Here is a 21,716-nt window from a genome sequence, read left to right as displayed (position 1 = left end):
AAGCCCAGTGGCTGGCAGTGGGGGAAAGATGGTGATGAGAGGAAGCCTAGTGGCTGGCAGTGGGGGAAATATGGTGATGAGAGGAAGCCCAGTGGCTGGCAGTGGGGGAAATATGGTGATGAGAGGAAGCCCAGTGGCTGGCAGTGGGGGAAAGATGGTGATGAGAGGAAGCCCAGTGGCTGGCAGTGGGGAAAAGATGGTGATGAGAGAAAGTCCAGTGGCTGGCAGTGGGGAAAAGATGGTGATGAGAGGAAGCCCGGTGGCTGGCAGTGGGGGAAATATGGTGATGAGAGGAAGCCCAGTGGCTGGCAGTGGGGGAAAGATGGTGATGAGAGGAAGTCCAGTGGCTGGTAGTGGGGGAAAGATGGTGATGAGAGGAAGCCCAGTGGCTGGCAGTGGGGGAAAGATGGTGATGAGAGGAAGCCCAGTGGCTGGCAGTGGGGGAAAGATGGTGATGAGAGGAAGCCCAGTGGCTGGCAGTGGGGGAAAGATGGTGATGAGAGGAAGCCCAGTGGCTGGCAGTGGGGGAAAGATGGTGATGAGAGGAAGCCCAGTGGCTGGCAGTGGGGGAAAGATGGTGATGAGAGGAAGTCCAGTGGCTGGCAGTGGGGGAAAGATGGTGATGAGAGGAAGCCCAGTGGCTGGTAGTGGGGGAAAGATGGTGATGAGAGGAAGCCCAGTGGCTGGTAGTGGGGGAAAGATGGTGATGAGAGGAAGCCCAGTGGCTGGTAGTGGGGGAAATATGGTGATGAGAGGAAGCCCAGTGGCTGGCAGTGGGGAAAAGATGGTGATGAGAGGAAGCCCAGTGGCTGGTAGTGGGGGAAAGATGGTGATGAGAGGAAGTCCAGTGGCTGGCAGTGGGGGAAAGATGGTGATGAGAGGAAGCCCAGTGGCTGGCAGTGGGGAAAAGATGGCGTGAGATGTTATTTTGGCTGACATTCTGTACATTTTCTCATTGATTAAACATTTGATCTCAATACATTTTTTTTTTGTTTCCAAAACTCTAGTCTGTTATGAACAGAGTGGACTACGTTTTGTAGACTTTACTCTTTGTCAAAGTTTTAAAAAATTGAGTTCTTCAGAAAGAGCGAAAAAGGGCGAATTGAGTTATTTCACACACGCTCACTTCACAAAGTAGGCGTTCCCTAACAGAAATATGCAAATACATGCTAGAATGCACCAATAGAATCTCGCTAACTCCTCATGCTTGGCTCTGCCCACCTCCTTACTTGTTCTGCCCACTATGATTAATTTACTCCCATTGGAAACGACAGGCTGTGCTCTATCTTGGGTTAGTTATAAACATCTTTGACGCTACTGTTACAGACGCCTGAATCACAGAGAGTCTTACTAACCCCTGGTGTAGATGAAGGAGATGACTTACCAGGAGTCCAGGGGAGTTCAGCTGAAACCAAGCAGCTTATCAATGTTCAAATGGTTGACAAAACGATATTATACAACAGGCAGATCTGATCCTGTCCAAAAGAAAACTAACATCCAATATGAATCCTGCCACGTCAGGAGGCTTCCATCAATCAGCTTCTCAGATCAATAATCACCTGGGAGTGATCACACCCTTAACAACCCTTCCTCTGCTCCCTCCTGCTCCTGACCTGGTGGCTGCTGGGAGATGAAACTCCCGGCCTGGTGGCTGCTGGGAGATGAAACTCCTGGCCTGGTGGCTGCTGGGAGATTAAACTCCTGGCCTGGTGGCATCTGGGAGATTAAACTCCTGGCCTGGTGGCTGCTGCCCCGTAGAGGTGGGAGATGAAAAGGGGAAATTGACTATCTAACTGTCTAGTTAGCCCTATCCCTATCACTATCATACAGTCACTGGGCCCTGTCCAGTTTGGGGAGGGTTAGAGGCAGGCGGAGAGAGGCAGGCGGAGAGAGGCAGGCAGAGAGAGGCAGGCGGAGAGAGGCAGGCGGAGAGAGGCAGGCGGAGAGAGGCAGGCGGAGAGATGCAGACGGAGAGAGGCAGGCGGAGAGAGGCAGGCGGAGAGAGGCAGGCGGAGAGATGCAGACGGAGAGAGAGAGGCAGGCGGAGAGAGGCAGGCGGAGAGAGGCAGGCGGAGAGAGGCAGGCGGAGAGAGGCAGGCGGAGAGATGCAGACGGAGAGAGGCAGGCGGAGAGAGGCAGGCGGAGAGAGAGAGGCAGGCGGAGAGAGAGAGGCAGGCGGAGAGAGAGAGGCAGGCGGAGGGAGGCAGACGGAGAGAGGCAGGCGGAGAGAGGTAGGCGGAGAGATGCAGGTGGAGGTAGTTTAGCCTTGTACACTAGCAGTTTGAAGTGACTCAATCATATTTGTTTTGCATACATGATTTGCAGTCTGAACAGCCAAAAAGCACATGGAATCAGATATTTCAAGCCACATTTCAAACCACATTTATAATGGTTTGAAATCAGATACAGATCTGATTCCTGGCCGTGCGACTTCTATCTGAACGATCAAATCTGATTTATTATCCCTCAAGTGATATTTAGATAGTTTTTGGCATATCTTGTCAGTCGCTAGTTACTCTGTTTACAGTTTAACAAGAACACATGGTAGCTAACTAGCTTGTTCATTGTTTACAAACAAAGGAGTGAATGTGTGCTAGCAAACTAAACAACTAGCTAGAGAGCTAGTTGACTGTTGCGGTTTGCCAACAAACAAAAAAATAGGACCGTTTTTTTTAAAAGTTCTTACACCGTGATTGTGAATGTGCAAAGAATCCTGGGAAACGTCCGTGGCGGACATTGTTGTCACCTTAGCTTGTCACATACCAACGTCTGACCTGAGAGGAAGCACAACCACCAATTGGCCAACACCACTGCACACACACACACACACACACACACACCCGCCGTTACCGTGACAACTAGCGTAAGCATGTTACAGCAAATTACTACAGTCTGAACACACAGCAACTCTGATTTTGGTCTCTTTGTAACTTTCTGTTTGGACAGTAGTCGGTGTTCCAAAACGGATTTTGAAAAACCAAACTGATTTGAGCACCAAAACACTAAAACATGCAGTGTAGAACAAGGCTTTAGAGAGGCAGCGTTCGGGATCTGAATCAAACATATAGACATTGGACCTCATGCGGTTTGGGCTGGATTTTAGGCAGCCAGAGAGGCAGCGTTCGTGACCCAATAGAAGTTCTGTTGTCTCAGCTAATCTTCCAGACTGACATGGGAAAGAATCGTAGAAACCAGAGAGAGACAAAGTGTGAGCCGAGCGTGCTCCCTTTTATATATCACATCAGTCCAACTGTGTGATCTGTCTGCCATTAAACACTGATCTGTCTGCCATTAAACACTGTGATGTGTCTGCCATTAAACACTGTGTGATCTGTCTGCCATTAAACACTGTGTGATCTGTCTTCCCATTAAACACTGTGTGATCTGTCTGCCATTAAACACTGTGTGATCTGTCTGCCATTAAACACTGTGTGATCTGTCTGCCAATTAAACACTGTGTGATCTGTCTGCCATTAAACACTGTGTGATCTGTCTGACATTAAACACTGTGTGATCTGTCTGCCAATTAAACACTGTGTGATCTGTCTGCCATTAAACACTGTGTGCTCTGTCTGCCATTAAACACTGTGTGATCTGTCTGCCAATTAAACACTGTGTGATCTGTCTTCCAATTAAACACTGTGTGATCTGTCTTCCCATTAAACACTGTGTGATCTGTCTGCCATTAAACACTGTGATCTGTCTGCCATTAAACACTGTGTGATCTGTCTGCCATTAAACACGGTGTGATCTGTCTTCCAATTAAACACTGTGTGATCTGTCTGCCATTAAACACTGTGTGATCTGTCTGCCATTAAACACTGTGTGATCTGTCTGCCATTAAACACTGTGATCTGTCTGCCATTAAACACTGTGTGATCTGTCTGCCAATTAAACACTGTGTGATCTGTCTGCCATTAAACACTGTGTGCTCTGTCTGCCATTAAACACTGTGTGATCTGTCTGCCAATTAAACACTGTGTGATCTGTCTTCCAATTAAACACTGTGTGATCTGTCTTCCCATTAAACACTGTGTGATCTGTCTGCCATTAAACACTGTGATCTGTCTGCCATTAAACACTGTGTGATCTGTCTGCCATTAAACACGGTGTGATCTGTCTTCCAATTAAACACTGTGTGATCTGTCTGCCATTAAACACTGTGTGATCTGTCTGCCATTAAACACTGTGTGATCTGTCTGCCATTAAACACTGTGATCTGTCTGCCATTAAACACTGTGTGATCTGTCTGCCATTAAACACTGTGTGATCTGTCTTCCAATTAAACACTGTGTGATCTGTCTGCCATTAAACACTGTGTGATCTGTCTGCCATTAAACACTGTGTGATCTGTCTGCCATTAAACACTGTGTGATCTGTCTACCATTAAACACTGTGTGATCTGTCTGCCATTAAACACTGTGTGATCTGTCTTCCAATTAAACACTGTGTGATCTGTCTGCCATTAAACACTGTGTGATCTGTCTGCCATTAAACACTGTGTGATCTGTCTGCCATTAAACACTGTGTGATCTGTCTACCATTAAACACTGTGTGATCTGTCTGCCATTAAACACTGTGATCTGTCTGCCATTAAACACTGTGATCTGTCTGCCATTAAACACTGTGTGATCTGTCTGCCATTAAACACTGTGTGATCTGTCTGCCATTAAACACTGTGATCTGTCTGCCATTAAACACTGTGTGATCTGTCTGCCAATTAAACACTGTGTGATCTGTCTGCCATTAAACACTGTGTGCTCTGTCTGCCATTAAACACTGTGTGATCTGTCTGCCAATTAAACACTGTGTGATCTGTCTTCCAATTAAACACTGTGTGATCTGTCTTCCCATTAAACACTGTGTGATCTGTCTGCCATTAAACACTGTGATCTGTCTGCCATTAAACACTGTGTGATCTGTCTGCCATTAAACACGGTGTGATCTGTCTTCCAATTAAACACTGTGTGATCTGTCTGCCATTAAACACTGTGTGATCTGTCTGCCATTAAACACTGTGATCTGTCTGCCATTAAACACTGTGTGATCTGTCTGCCATTAAACACTGTGTGATCTGTCTTCCAATTAAACACTGTGTGATCTGTCTGCCATTAAACACTGTGTGATCTGTCTGCCATTAAACACTGTGTGATCTGTCTGCCATTAAACACTGTGTGATCTGTCTACCATTAAACACTGTGTGATCTGTCTGCCATTAAACACTGTGTGATCTGTCTTCCAATTAAACACTGTGTGATCTGTCTGCCATTAAACACTGTGTGATCTGTCTGCCATTAAACACTGTGTGATCTGTCTGCCATTAAACACTGTGTGATCTGTCTACCATTAAACACTGTGTGATCTGTCTGCCATTAAACACTGTGATCTGTCTGCCATTAAACACTGTGATCTGTCTGCCATTAAACACTGTGTATCAGGAAGTAGTCTGTCTGCCATTAAACACTGTGTATCAGGAAGTAGTCTGTCTGCCATTAAACACTGTGTATCAGGAAGTAGTCTGTCTGCCATTAAACACTGTGTATCAGGAAGTAGTCTGTCTGCCATTAAACACTGTGTATCAGGAAGTAGTCTGTCTGCCATTAAACACTGTGTATCAGGAAGTAGTCTGTCTGCCATTAAACACTGTGTATCAGGAAGTAGTCTGTCTGCCATTAAACACTGTGTATCAGGAAGAAGTCTGTCTGCCATTAAACACTGTGTATCAGGAAGTAGTCTGTCTGCCATTAAACACTGTGTATCAGGGAGTATCTGTCTGCTATTAAACACTGTGTATCAGGGAGTATCTGTCTGCTATTAAACACTGTGTATCAGGGAGTATCTGTCTGCTATTAAACACTGTGTATCAGGGAGTATCTGTCTGCTATTAAACACTGTGTATCAGGAAGTAGTCTGTCTGCCATTAAACACTGTGTATCAGGAAGTAGTCTGTCTGCCATTAAACACTGTGTATCAGGAAGTAGTCTGTCTGCCATTAAACACTGTGTATCAGGAAGTAGTCTGTCTGTCTGGAATCATGTCCCAGATTGTAACAAGCCCCATCGGATACTGGCCATCTCTCCGTCTGGACACATGTTGAATCACTACTGTAGTTGCTGCCTCTTTCGACTGAGGGCTGGTGATGATGATGATGGTGTGTGTGTGTGTGTGTTATTACAGAAGCAATCCTCATTAGTAAAATCTTAATCTAGTCTCTCTCTCTCTCTCTCTCTCTCTCTCTGTCTCTCTCTCTATCTCTATCTCTCTCTCTCTCTCTCTCTCTCTCTCTCTATCTCCATCTCTCTCTCTCTATCTCTATCTCTATCTCTCTCTCTCTCTCTCTCTGTCTCTCTCTCTCTCTCTGTCCATCTCTCTGTCTCTCTCCCTCCCACCTCTCTCTCTCTCTCTCTCTGTCTCCCTCCCACCAGGTCACTATGATGCTCTGAGACCCAGTCAGGCGTTTGAGTTCACACGGGACCCGTCTGTCGGTCAGATAGCTCTGGCTTTCCTCCAGGCTTCCTTCGCCTTCAGCGGCTGGAACTTCCTGAACTACGTCACTGAGGAGGTGGTCGAGCCACGCAAGTAAGGATAGATCTCTAGACTTAGGCTGCGTCCCAATTTAATCAGGATAGATCTCTAGATTTAGCGTGCATCCCAATTTAATCAGGATAGATCTCTAGATTTAGGATGCGTCCCAATTTAATCAGGATAGATCTCTAGATTTAGCGTGCGTCCCAATTTAATCAGGATAGATCTCTAGATTTAGGATGCGTCCCAATTTAATCAGGATAGATCTTTAGATTTAGCGTGCGTCCCAATTTAATCAGGATAGATCTCTAGATTTAGGATGCGTCCCAATTTAATCAGGATAGATCTCTAGATTTAGGATGCATCCCAATTTAATCAGGATAGATCTCTAGATTTAGGATGCATCCCAATTTAATCAGGATAGATCTCTAGATTTAGGATGCATCCCAATTTAATCAGGATAGATCTCTAGATTTAGGTTGCATCCCAATTTAATCAGGATAGATCTCTAGATTTAGGATGCGTCCCAATTTAATCAGGATAGACCTCTAAATGTAGGCTACGTCCACATTTAATCAGGATAGATCTCTAGATTTAGGCTGCGTCCCAATTTAATCAGGATAGACCTCTAGACCTCTAGATGTAGGCTGCGTCCCAATTTAATCAGGATAGACCTCTAGACCTCTAGATGTAGGCTGCATCCCAATTTAATCAGGATAGACCTCTAGATCTCTAGATGTAGGCAACGTCCCAATATTTACCCTTCTAACAAGGTGCGCGCTTGCACACTCCCTGTTATGAATTTCAAAGCATTGGTCTGTTCTAAACATTAGCTGAAGCGAATTTTTCAAGTGCACACTTTCAGGAGAAGGGTGGAGAATCGGAGCGCAACGAACTGTGTCGTCATATCGCCATCTAGTGGTGGAAAGTGGAAGAGCACCTGTTGTCATACATTAATATATGGACTTTGTCTCACTGCTGTCTAATGGGTTGACTGTCTAATGGGTTGACTGTCTCACTGCTGTCTAATGAGTTGACTGTCTGACTGCTGTCTAATGAGTTGACTGTCTCACTGCTGCCTAATGAGTTTAGTGTCTCACTGCTGTCTAATGGGTTGACTGTCTCACTGTTGTCTAATGAGTTGACTGTCTAATGAGTTGACTGTCTCACTGCTGTCTAATGGGTTGACTGTCTAATGGGTTGACTGTCTCACTGCTGTCTAATGGGTTGACTGTCTCACTGCTGTCTAATGAGTTGACTGTCTGACTGCTGTCTAATGAGTTGACTGTCTCACTGCTGTCTAATGGGTTGACTGTCTCACTGCTGCCTAATGAGTTTAGTGTCTCACTGCTGTCTAATGGGTTGACTGTCTCACTGTTGTCTAATGAGTTGACTGTCTAATGAGTTGACTGTCTCACTGCTGTATAATGGGTTGACTGTCTAATGGGTTGACTGTCTCACTGCTGTCTAATGGGTTGACTGTCTAATGGGTTGACTGTCTCACTGCTGTCTAATGAGTTGACTGTCTGACTGCTGTCTAATGAGTTGACTGTCTCACTGCTGCCTAATGAGTTTAGTGTCTCACTGCTGTCTAATGGGTTGACTGTCTCACTGTTGTCTAATGAGTTGACTGTCTAATGAGTTGACTGTCTCACTGCTGTCTAATGGGTTGACTGTCTAATGGGTTGACTGTCTCACTGCTGTCTAATGGGTTGACTGTCTCACTGCTGTCTAATGAGTTGACTGTCTGACTGCTGTCTAATGAGTTGACTGTCTCACTGCTGTCTAATGGGTTGACTGTCTCACTGCTGCCTAATGAGTTTAGTGTCTCACTGCTGTCTAATGGGTTGACTGTCTCACTGTTGTCTAATGAGTTGACTGTCTAATGAGTTGACTGTCTCACTGCTGTATAATGGGTTGACTGTCTAATGGGTTGACTGTCTCACTGCTGTCTAATGGGTTGACTGTCTCACTGCTGTCTAATGAGTTGACTGTCTCACTGCTGTCTAATGAGTTGACTGTCTCACTGCTGTCTAATGAGTTGACTGTCTCACTGCTGTCTAATGAGTTGACTGTCTCACTGCTGTCTAATGGGTTGACTGTCTCACTGCTGTCTAATGAGTTGACTGTCTCACTGCTGTCTAATGAGTTGACTGTCTCACTGCTGTCTAATGAGTTGACTGTCTACTGAGTTGACTGTCACAAGTCATTGTTATTTACAAATGCTTTTCAATATGTAACATGTTCCTGTTATTGCTGACTGTCAGTGTCATGACATTTTATTGTAATATGTTACCTGTTACTCTAGGAACCTGCCTCCAACCATCTACATATTACTGTAATATATTATTACAGTACTATATTACTGTAATATAATGTACTGTTTTACAGGAACCTGGTATATTACTGTAAAATATGTATCTTATCTCAGGAACCTGCCCCCAGCCATCTACATATTACTGTAATATATTATTACAATACTATATTACTGTAAAATATGTATATTATCTCAGGAACCTGCCCCCAGCCATCTACATATTACTGTAATATATTATTACAATACTATATTACTGTAAAATATGTCTCTTATCTCAGGAACCTGCCCCGGGCTATCTACATATTACTCTAATATAATGTACTGTTTTACAGGAACCTGGTATATTACTGTAAAATATGTATCTTATCTCAGGAACCTGCCCCCAGCCATCTACATATTACTGTAATATATTATTACAATACTATATTACTGTAAAATATGTCTCTTATCTCAGGAACCTGCCCCAGGCTATCTACATATTACTGTAATATATTATTACAGTACTATATTACTGTAATATAATGTACTGTTTTACAGGAACCTGGTATATTACTGTAAAATATGTCTCTTATCTCAGGAACCTGCCCCGGGCTATCTACATATCCATTCCCCTGGTGACGTTAGTCTACACTCTGACCAACATTGCATACTTCTCCTCCATGACCCCCGAAGAGCTGTTGGCATCCAACGCCGTGGCCGTGGTGAGAATTCATTAATTAATTAATCTGTAAATAAAATAATAGAAACGTTATAACACTTAATAATGAAGTCATAATAAATACACAATGAGTAACAATAATAAGCCTATATACAGGAAGTACCAGGTAATAACATGGCTATATACAGGAAGTACCAGTACTGAGGTAATAACATGGCTATATACAGGAAGTACCAGGTAATAACATGGCTATATACAGGAAGTACCAGTACTGAGGTAATAACATGGCTATATACAGGAAGTACCAGGTAATAACATGGCTATATATAGGAAGTACCAGGTCATAACATGGCTATATACAGGAAGTACCAGGTAATAACATGGCTATATACAGGAATACCAGGTCATAACATGGCTATATACAGGAAGTACCAGGTAATAACATGGCTATATACAGGAAGTACCAGGTAATAACATGGCTATATACAGGAAGTACCAGGTAATAACATGGCTATATACAGGAAGTACCAGGTAATAACATGGCTATATACAGGAAGTACCAGTACTGAGGTAAAACATGGCTATATACAGGAAGTACCAGGTAATAACATGGCTATATACAGGAAGTACCAGTACTGAGGTAATAACATGGCTATATACAGGAAGTACCAGGTAATAACATGGCTATATACAGGAAGTACCAAGTAATAACATGGCTATATACAGGGAGTACCAGGTAATATGGCTATATACAGGAAGTACCAGTACTGAGGTAATAACATGGCTATATACAGGAAGTACCAGTACTGAGGTAATAACATGGCTATACACAGGAAGTACCAGTACTGAGGTAATAACATGGCTATATACAGGAAGTACCAGGTAATAACATGGCTATACACAGGAAGTACAAGTACTGAGGTAATAACATGGCTATATACAGGAAGTACCAGTACTGAGTCAATGTGCAGGGGTACGAGGTAGGTAATAACATGGCTATATACAGGAAGTACCAGTACTGAGTCAATGTGCAGGGGTACGAGGTAATTGAGGTAGGTATGTACATATAACTAGGAATAAAGTGACTAAGCAACAGGATAGGTAATAGACAGTAACAGCAGTATGCTGTAGGTAGGGGTAAAGGATAGATAATAGACAGTAACAGCAGTATAATGTAGGTAGGGGTAAAGGATAGATAATAGACAGTAACAGCATTATACTGTAGGTAGGGGTAAAGGATAGATAATAGACAGTAACAGCAGTATACTGTAGGTAGAGGTAAAGGATAGATAATAGACAGTAACAGCAGTATACTGTAGGTAGGGATAGATAATAGACAGTAACAGCAGTATGCTGTAGGTAGGGGTAAAGGATAGATAATAGACAGTAACAGCAGTATGCTGTAGGTAGGGGTAAAGGATAGATAATAGACAGTAACAGCAGTATGCTGTAGGTAGGGGTAAAGGATAGATAATAGACAGTAACAGCAGTATAATGTAGGTAGGGGTAAAGGATAGATAATAGACAGTAACAGCATTATACTGTAGGTAGGGGTAAAGGATAGATAATAGACAGTAACAGCAGTATACTGTAGGTAGGGATAGATAATAGACAGTAACAGCATTATACTGTAGGTAGGGGTAAAGGATAGATAATAGACAGTAACAGCAGTATACTGTAGGTAGGGGTAAAGTGACTAGACAACAGGATAGATAATAGACAGTAACAGCATTATACTGTAGGTAGGGGTAAAGGATAGATAATAGACAGTAACAGCAGTATACTGTAGGTAGGGGTAAAGGATAGATAATAGACAGTAACAGCAGTATACTGTAGGTAGGGGTAAAGGATAGATAATAGACAGTAACAGCAGTATACTGTAGGTAGGGGTAAAGGATAGATAATAGACAGTAACAGCAGTACATTGTAGGTAGGGGTAAAGGATAGGTTATAGACAGTAACAGCAGTATACTGTAAGTCTTTTCAGTCTCCTGAGGGGGAATAGGCTTTGTCGTGACCTGTTCATGACTGTCTTGGTGTGTTTGGACCATGATAGTTTGTTGGTGATGTGGACACCAAGGAACTTGAAGCTCTCAACCTGTTCTACTACTGCCCGGTTGATGAGAATGGGGGCGTGTGCTCGGTCCTCCTTTTCCTTTAGTCCACAATCATCTCCTTTGTCTTGATCACATTGAGGGAGAGGTTGTTGTCCTGGCACCACACGGCCACGTCTTTGACCTCCTTCCTATTGGCTGTCTCATCGTTGTCGGTGATCGGGCCTACCACTGTTGTGTCGTCGGCAAACTTAATGATGGTGTTGGAGTCGTGCTTGGCCACTCAATCATGAGTAAACAGGAAGTACAGGAGGGGACTAAGCACGCACCCCCGAGTGGCCCCTGTGTTGAGGATCAGTGTGGCAGATGTGTTGTTGCTTACCTTCACCACCTGGGTGCGGCCCATAAGGAAGTCCAGGATCCAGTTGCAGAGGGAGGTGTTTAATGCCAGGGTCTGAGCTTTGAGGGCACTATGGTGTTGAACGCTGAGCTGTCGTCAGTGAACAGCATTCTCACGTAGGTGTTCCTTTTTGTCCAGGTGTTTTATTACATGGAACTAATGGGGATCCATAATAAACCCCAGGAAGAGTAGCTGCTACCTTGGCAACAGGAACTAATGGGGATCCATAATAAACCCCAGGAAGAGTAGCTGCTGCCTTGGCAGGAACTAATGGGGATCCATAATAAACCCCAGGAAGAGTGGCTGCTGCCTTGACAGGAACTAATGGGGATCCATAATAAGCCCCAGGAAGAGTAGCTGCTGCCTTGGCAACAGGAACTAATGGGGATCCATAATAAACCCCAGGAAGAGTAGCTGCTGCCTTGGCAGGAACTAATGGGGATCCATAATAAACCCCAGGAAGAGTGGCTGCTGCCTTGACAGGAACTAATGGGGATCCATAATAAACCCCAGGAAGAGTAGCTGCTGCCTTGGCAACAGGAACTAATGGGGATCCATAATAAACCCCAGGAAGAGTAGCTGCTGCCTTGGCAACAGGAACTAATGGGGATCCATAATAAACCCCAGGAAGAATAGCTGCTACCTTGGCAACAGGAACTAATGGGGATCCATAATAAACCCCAAGATGAGTAGCTGCTGCCTTGGCAGGAACTAATGGGGATCCATAATAAACCCCAGGAAAAGTGGCTGCTGCCTTGACAGGAACTAATGGGGATCCATAATAAACCCCAGGAAGAGTAGCTGCTGCCTTGGCATGAACTAATGGGGATCCATAATAAACCCCAGGAAGAGTAGCTGCTGCCTAGGCAGGAACTAATGGGGATTCATAATAAACCCCAGGAAGAGTAGCTGCTACCTTGGCAACAGGAACTAATGGGGATCCATAATAAACCCCAGGAAGAGTAGCTGCTGCATTGGCAACAGGAACTAATGGGGATCCATAATAAACCACAGGAAGAGTAGCTGCTGCCTTGGCAACAGGAACTAATGGGGATCCATAATAAACCCCAGGAAGAGTAGCTGCTGCCTTGGCAACAGGAACTAATGGGGATCCATAATAAACCCCAGGTAGAGTAGCTGCTGCCTTGGCAACAGGAACTAATGGTGATCCATAATAAATCCCAGGAAGAGTAGCTGCTGCCTTGACAGGAACTAATGGGGATCCATAATAAACCCCAGGAAGAGTAGCTGCTGCCTTGGCATGAACTAATGGGGATCCATAATAAACCCCAGGAAGAGTAGCTGCTGCCTAGGCAGGAACTAATGGGGATTCATAATAAACCCCAGGAAGAGTAGCTGCTACCTTGGCAACAGGAACTAATGGGGATCCATAATAAACCCCAGGAAGAGTAGCTGCTGCATTGGCAACAGGAACTAATGGGGATCCATAATAAACCACAGGAAGAGTAGCTGCTGCCTTGGCAACAGGAACTAATGGGGATCCATAATAAACCCCAGGAAGAGTAGCTGCTGCCTTGGCAACAGGAACTAATGGGGATCCATAATAAACCCCAGGTAGAGTAGCTGCTGCCTTGGCAACAGGAACTAATGGTGATCCATAATAAATCCCAGGAAGAGTAGCTGCTGCCTTGACAGGAACTAATGGGGATCCATAATAAACCCCAGGAAGAGTAGCTGCTGCCTTGGCAGGAACTAAAGGAGATCCATAATAAACCCCAGGAAGAGTAGCTGCTGCCTAGACAGGAACTAATGGGGATCCATAATAAACCCCAGGAAGAGTAGCTGCTGCCTAGACAGGAACTAATGGGGATCCATAATAAACCCCAGGAAGAGTAGCTGCTGCCTTGGCATGAACTAATGGGGATCCATAATAAACCCCAGGAAGAGTAGCTGCTGCCTAGGCAGGAACTAATGGGGATTCATAATAAACCCCAGGAAGAGTAGCTGCTACCTTGGCAACAGGAACTAATGGGGATCCATAATAAACCGCAGGAAGAGTAGCTGCTGCATTGGCAACAGGAACTAATGGGGATCCATAATAAACCACAGGAAGAGTAGCTGCTGCCTTGGCAACAGGAACTAATGGGGATCCATAATAAACCCCAGGAAGAGTAGCTGCTGCCTTGGCAACAGGAACTAATGGGGATCCATAATAAACCCCAGGTAGAGTAGCTGCTGCCTTGGCAACAGGAACTAATGGTGATCCATAATAAATCCCAGGAAGAGTAGCTGCTGCCTTGACAGGAACTAATGGGGATCCATAATAAACCCCAGGAAGAGTAGCTGCTGCCTTGACAGGAACTAATGGGGATCCATAATAAACCCCAGGAAGAGTAGCTGCTGCCTTGGCAGGAACTAAAGGAGATCCATAATAAACCCCAGGAAGAGTAGCTGCTGCCTAGACAGGAACTAATGGGGATCCATAATAAACCCCAGGAAGAGTAGCTGCTGCCTAGACAGGAACTAATGGGGATCCATAATAAACCCCAGGAAGAGTAGCTGCTGCCTTGGCAACAGGAACTAATGGGGATCCATAATAAACCCCAGGTAGAGTAGCTGCTGCCTTGGCAACAGGAACTAATGGGGATCCATAATAAACCCCAGGAAGAGTAGCTGCTGCCTTGACAGGAACTAATGGGGATCCATAATAAACTCCAGGAAGAGTAGCTGCTGCCTTGGCAGGAACTAATGGGGATCCATAATAAACCCCAGGAAGAGTAGCTGCTGCCTTGGCAGGAACTAATGGAGATCCATAATAAACCCCAGGAAGAGTAGCTGCTGTTTAGACAGGAACTAATGGGGATCCATAATAAACCCCAGGAAGAGTAGCTGCTGCCTAGACAGGAACTAATGGGGATCCATAATAAACCCCAGGAAGAGTAGCTGCTGCCTCTGCTACTGAGGATCCATAATAAACCCCAGGAAGAGTAGCTGCTGCCTTGACAACAGGAACTAATGGGGATCCATAATAAACCCCAGGAAGAGTAGCTGCTGCCTTTGCAACAGGAACTAATGGGGACCCATAATAATCCCCAGGAAGAGTAGCTGCTGCCTTTGCAGGAACTAATGGGGATCCATAGTAAACCCAGGAAGAGTAGCTGCTGCCTTGGCAACAGGAACTAATGGGGATCCATAATAAACCCCAGGAAGAGTAGCTGCTGCCTTGGCAACAGGAACTAATGGGGATCCATAATAAACCCCAGGAAGAGTAGCTGCTGCCTTGACAGGAACTAATGGGGATCCATAATAAACCCCAGGAAGAGTAGCTGCTGCCTTGACAGGAACTAATGGGGATCCATAATAAACCCCAGGAAGAGTAGCTGCTGCCTTGGCAGGAACTAATGGAGATCCATAATAAACCCCAGAAAGAGTAGCTGCTGCCTAGACAGGAACTAATGGGGATCCATAATAAACTCCAGGAAGAGTAGCTGCTGTCTAGACAGGAACTAATGGGGATCCATAATAAACCCCAGGAAGAGTAGCTGCTGCCTTGGCAGCAGGAACTAATGGGGATCCATAATAAACCCCAGGAAGAGTAGCCGCTGCCTTGGTAACAGGAACAAATGGGGATCCATAATAAACCCCAGGAAGAGTAGCTGCTGCCTTGACAGGAACTAATTGGGATCCATAATAAACCCCAGGAAGAGTAGCTGCTGCTTCTGTAAAAGCTAATGAGGATCCATAATAAACCCCAGGAAGAGTAGCCGCTGCTTCTGTAAAAGCTAATGAGGATCCATAATAAACCCCAGGAAGAGTAGCTGCAGCTTCTGTAAAAGCTAATGAGGATCCATAATAAACCCCAGGAAGAGTAGCTGCAGCTTCTGTAAAAGCTAATGAGGATCCATAATAAACAAATAAATATGGTTATTTAACAGTTAACTTTCTGTGGTTGTTGATTTTTTGTTTGTTTGTTTTTTAAAGGTTGTTTAATGATTGTTGAATGGTTTTCTACAGACATTTGGTGAGAAGTTGCTGGGCGTATTCTCCTGGGTGATGCCCATCTCTGTAGCTCTGTCTACATTCGGAGGAATCAACGGCTATCTCTTCACTTCATCCAGGTACTAATAGTCTCATAATATAGTCAGCGGTTCTCAACCTCTCCTCAGGGGACCACCCCAATATAGTCAGTGGTTCTCAACCTCTCATTGCCCCAATATAGTCAGCGGTTCTCAACCTCTCCTCAGGGGAACGCCCCAATATAGTCAGCGGTTCTCAACCTCTCCCCGGGGGACCACCCCAATATAGTCAGCGGTTCTCAACCTCTCCTCGCCCCAATATAGTCAGCGGTTATCTACCTCTCCTCAGGGGACCATCTCAATATAGTCAGTGGTTCTCAACCCTCTCCTCGCCCCAATATAGTCAGCGGTTATCAACCTCTCCTCAGGGGACCATCTCAATATAGTCAGTGGTTCTCAACCCTCTCCTCGCCCCAATATAGTCAGCGGTTATCTACCTCTCCTCAGGGGACCACCCCAATATAGTCAGCGGTTCTCAACCCTCTCCTCGCCCCAATATAGTCAGCGGTTATCTACCTCTCCTCAGGGGACCATCTCAATATAGTCAGTGGTTCTCAACCCTCTCCTCGCCCCAATATAGTCAGCGGTTATCTACCTCTCCTCAGGGGACCGCCCCAATATAGTCAGCGGTTCTCAACCTCTCCTCAGGGGACCATCTCAATATAGTCAGTGGTTCTCAACCCTCTCCTCGCCCCAATATAGTCAGCGGTTCTCAACCCTCTCCTCAGGGGACCATCTCAATATAGTCAGTGGTTCTCAACCCTCTCCTCGCCCCAATATAGTCAGCGGTTCTCAACCCTCTCCTCAGGGGACCACCCCAATATAGTCAGCGGTTCTCAACCTCTCCCCTGGGGACCGCCCCAATATAGTCAGCGGTTCTCAACCTCTCCTCAGGGGACCGCCCCAATATAGTCAGCGGGTCTCAACCTCTCCTCGGGGGAAAGCCCTAACATAGTCAGCGGTTCTCAACCTCTCCTCGGGGGAAAGCCCCAATATAGTCAGCGGTTCTCAACCTCTCCTCGGGGGAAAGCCCCAATATAACCCAATGCAATATCCAGTCCACTTCATTTATAACCCAATGCAATATCCAGTCCATCTACAACCCCAGTGTTGTTGTTGGCATCACTCTCCAATCCACAACCCTGGTGTTGTTGCTGGCATCACTCTCCAACCCACAACCCCGGTGTTGCTGGCATCACTCTCCAACCCACAACCCCGGTGTTGTTGCTGGCATCACTCTCCAACCCACAACCCCGGTGTTGTTGGCATCACTCTCCAACCCACAACCCTGGTGTTGCCGGCATCACTCTCCAACCCACAACCCTGGTGCTGTTGATGGCATCACTCTCCAACCAACAACCCTGGTGTTGATGGCATCACTCTCCAACCTTACAACCCTGGTGCTGTTGCTGGCATCACTCTCCAACCCACAACCCTGGTGCTGTTGCTGGCATCATCTCCAACCCACAACCCTGGTGTTGCTGTCATCACTCTCCAACCCACAACCCTGGTGTTCCTGGCATCACTCTCCAACCCACAACCCTGGTGTTCCTGGCATCACTCTCCAACCCACAACCCTGGTGTTGCTGGCATCACTCTCCAACCCACAACCCTGGTGTTGCTGGCATCACTCTCCAACCCACACCCCTGGTGTTGCTGGCATCACTCTCCAACCAACAACCCTGGTGTTGTTGCTGGAATCACTCTCCAACCCACAACCCTGGTGTTGATGGCATCACTCTCCAACCCACAACCCTGGTGTTCCTAGCATCACTCTCCAACCCACAACCCTGGTGTCGCTGGCATCACTCTCCAACCCACAACCCTGGTGCTGCTGGCATCACTCTCCAACCCACAACCCTGGTGTTGCTGGCTTCACTCTCCAACCCACAACCCCGGTGTTGCTGGCATCACACTCCAGACCACAACCCCGGTGTTGCTGATATCACTCTCCAACCCACAACCCTGGTGTTGCTGGCATCACTCTCCAACCCACAACCCCGGTGTTGCTGGCATCACTCTCCAACCAACAACCCTGGTGTTGATGGCATTACTCTCCAACCCACAACCCTGGTGCTGTTGCTGGCATCATCGCCAACCCACAACCCTAGTGTTGCTGGCATCACTCTCTAACCCACAACCCTGGTGTTGCTGGCATCACTCTCCAACCCACAACCCTGGTGTTCCTGGCATCACTCTCCAACCCACAACCCTGGTGTTCCTGGCATCACTCTCCAACCCACAACCCTGGTGTTGCTGGCATCACTCTCCAACCCACAACCCTGATGTTGCTGGCATCACTCTCCAACCCACAACCCTGGTGCTGTTGCTGGCATCATCGCCAACCCACAACCCTAGTGTTGCTGGCATCACTCTCCAACCCACAACCCTGGTGTTGCTGGCATCACTCTCCAACCCACAACCCTGGTGTTCCTGGCATAACTCTCCAACCCACAACCCTGGTGTTCCTGGCATCACTCTCCAACCCACAACCCTGGTGTTGCTGGCATCACTCTCCAACCCACAACCCTGGTGTTGCTGGCATCACTCTCCAACCCACACCCCTGGTGTTGCTGGCATCACTCTCCAACCCACAACCCTGGTGTTGTTGCTGGCATCACTCTCCAACCCACAACCCTGGTGTTGATGGCATCACTCTCCAACCCACAACCCTGGTGTTCCTAGCATCACTCTCCAACCCACAACCCTGGTGTCGCTGGCATCACTCTCCAACCCACAACCCTGGTGTTGCTGGCATCACTCTCCAACCCACAACCCTGGTGTTGCTGGCATCACTCTCTAACCCTGTTGTTGCTGGCATCACTCTCCAACCCTGTTGTTGCTGGCATCACTCTCCAACCCTGGTGTTGCTGGCATCACTCTCCAACCCACAACCCTGTTGTTGCTGGCATCACTCTCCAACCCTGTTGTTGCTGGCATCACTCTCAAACCCTGGTGTTGCTGGCATCACTCTCCAACCCTGTTGTTGCTGGCATCACTCTCCAACCCTGTTGTTGCTGGCATCACTCTCCAACCCTGGTGTTGCTGGCATCACTCTCCAACCCTATTGTTGCTGGCATCACTCTCCAGCCCTGGTGTTGCTGGCATCACTCTCCAACCCTGTTGTTGCTGGCATCACTCTCCAACCCTGTTGTTGCTGGCATCACTCTCCAACCCTGGTGTTGCTGGCATCACTCTCCAACCCTGGTGTTGCTGGCATCACTCTCCAACCCTGGTGTTGCTGGCATCACTCTCCAACCCTGGTGTTGCTGGCATCACTCTCCAACCCATAACCCTGGTGTTGCTGGCATCGCTCTCCAACCCACAACCCTGTTGTTGCTGGCATCACTCTCCAACCCTGTTGTTGCTGGCATCACTCTCCAACCCTGGTGTTGCTGGCATCACTCTCCAACCCTGTTGTTGCTGGCATCACTCTCCAACCCATAACCCTGGTGTTGCTGGTATCACTCTCCAACCCTGGTGTTGCTGGCATCACTCTCCAACCCTGGTGTTGCTGGCATCACTCTCCAACCCACAACCCTGTTGTTGCTGGCATCACTCTCCAACCCTGTTGTTGATGGCATCACTCTCCAACCCTGGTGTTGCTGGCATCACTCTCCAACCCTGTTGTTGCTGGCATCACTCTCCAACCCTGTTGTTGCTGGCATCACTCTCCAACCCTGGTGTTGCTGGCATCACTCTCCAACCCTGTTGTTGCTGGCATCACTCTCCAGCCCTGGTGTTGCTGGCATCACTCTCCAACCCTGGTGTTGCTGGCATCACTCTCCAACCCTGTTGTTGCTGGCATCACTCTCCAACCCACAACCCTGGTGTTGCTGGCATCACTCTCCAACCCACAACCATGGTGTTGCTGGCATCACTCTCCAACCCTGTTGTTGCTGGCATCACTCTCCAACCCTGTTGTTGCTGGCATCACTCTCCAACCCTGGTGTTGCTGGCATCACTCTCCAACCCACAACCCTGTTGTTGCTGGCATCACTCTCCAACCCTGTTGTTGCTGGCATCACTCTCCAACCCTGGTGTTGCTGGCATCACTCTCCAACCCTGTTGTTGCTGGCATCACTCTCCAACCCTGTTGTTGCTGGCATCACTCTCCAACCCTGGTGTTGCTGGCATTACTCTCCAACCCCGGTGTTGCTGGCATCACTCTCCAACCCTGTTGTTGCTGGCATCACTCTCCAACCCTGTTGTTGCTGGCATCACTCTCCAACCCTGTTGTTGCTGGCATCACTCTCCAACCCTGGTGTTGCTGGCATCACTCTCCAACCCTGGTGTTACTGGCATCACTCTCCAACCCTGGTGTTGCTGGCATCACTCTCCAACCCTGGTGTTGCTGGCATCACTCTCCAACCCTGGTGTTGCTGGCATCACTCTCCAACCCATAACCCTGGTGTTGCTGGCATCACTCTCCAACCCTGTTGTTGCTGGCATCACTCTCCAACCCACAACCCTGTTGTTGCTGGCATCACTCTCCAATCCTGGTGTTGCTGGCATCACTCTCCAACCCTGGTGTTGCTGGCATCACTCTCCAACCCATAACCCTGGTGTTGCTGGCATCACTCTCCAACCCTGTTGTTGCTGGCATCACTCTCCAACCCATAACCCTGGTGTTGCTGGTATCACTCTCCAACCCTGGTGTTGCTGGCATCACTCTCCAACCCATAACCCTGGTGTTGCTGGCATCACTCTCCAGCCCTGGTGTTGCTGGCATCACTCTCCAGCCCACAACCCTGGTGTTGCTGGCATCACTCTCCAACCCACAACCCTGGTGTTGCTGGCATCACTCTCCAACCCTGTTGTTGCTGGCATCACTCTCCAACCCTGTTGTTGCTGGCATCACTCTCCAACCCTGGTGTTGCTGGCATCACTCTCCAACCCACAACCCTGTTGTTGCTGGCATCACTCTCCAACCCTGTTGTTGATGGCATCACTCTCCAACCCTGGTGTTGCTGGCATCACTCTCCAACCCTGTTGTTGCTGGCAACACTCTCCAACCATGTTGTTGCTGGCATCACTCTCCAACCCTGGTGTTGCTGGCATCACTCTCCAACCCTGTTGTTGCTGGCATCACTCTCCAGCCCTGTTGTTGCTGGCATCACTCTCCAACCCTGTTGTTGCTGGCATCACTCTCCAACCCTGTTGTTGCTGGCATCACTCTCCAACCCATAACCCTGGTGTTGCTGGCATCACTCTCCAACCCTGTTGTTGCTGGCATCACTCTCCAACCCTGGTGTTGCTGGCATCACTCTCCAACCCACAACCCTGTTGTTGCTGGCATCACTCTCCAACCCTGGTGTTGCTGGCATCACTCTCCAACCCTGTTGTTGCTGGCATCACTCTCCAACCCTGTTGTTGCTGGCATCACTCTCCAACCCTGGTGTTGCTGGCATCACTCTCCAACCCTGTTGTTGCTGGCATCACTCTCCAGCCCTGGTGTTGCTGGCATCACTCTCCAACCCTGTTGATGCTGGCATCACTCTCCAACCCTGTTGTTGCTGGCACCACTCTCCAACCCTTTTGTTGCTGGCATCACTCTCCAACCCACAACCCTGGTGTTGCTGGCATCACTCTCCAACCCACAACCCTGGTGTTGCTGGCATCACTCTCCAACCCTGTTGTTGCTGGCATCACGCTCCAACCCTGTTGTTGCTGGCATCACTCTCCAACCCTGGTGTTGCTGGCATCACTCTCCAACCCACAACCC

At 47.4% G+C, this 21,716-nt stretch overlaps 1 protein-coding gene across 2 annotated transcripts in view; it reads left to right on the top strand.

The window, feature by feature from the left end:
- LOC110516700 (asc-type amino acid transporter 1) overlaps positions 1-21,716 on the top strand; it is an 84,000-nt gene that overhangs the window by 39,678 nt on the left and 22,606 nt on the right. For both annotated transcript variants that reach the window (XM_036963774.1, XM_036963773.1), the window contains exons 5-7: positions 6,426-6,579; positions 9,420-9,543; positions 15,930-16,033. In XM_036963774.1, the coding sequence (XP_036819669.1) occupies positions 6,426-6,579; positions 9,420-9,543; positions 15,930-16,033 (382 nt within the window). The remainder of the gene's footprint in view (positions 1-6,425; positions 6,580-9,419; positions 9,544-15,929; positions 16,034-21,716) is intronic.

This window comes from Oncorhynchus mykiss, chromosome 26 (genome assembly GCF_013265735.2).
Source record: "Oncorhynchus mykiss isolate Arlee chromosome 26, USDA_OmykA_1.1, whole genome shotgun sequence".
Lineage (NCBI taxonomy): Eukaryota > Metazoa > Chordata > Actinopteri > Salmoniformes > Salmonidae > Oncorhynchus > Oncorhynchus mykiss.
The sequence above is the reverse complement of the archived record's forward strand: the minus strand, read 5'-3'. Positions and strand labels throughout refer to the sequence as shown.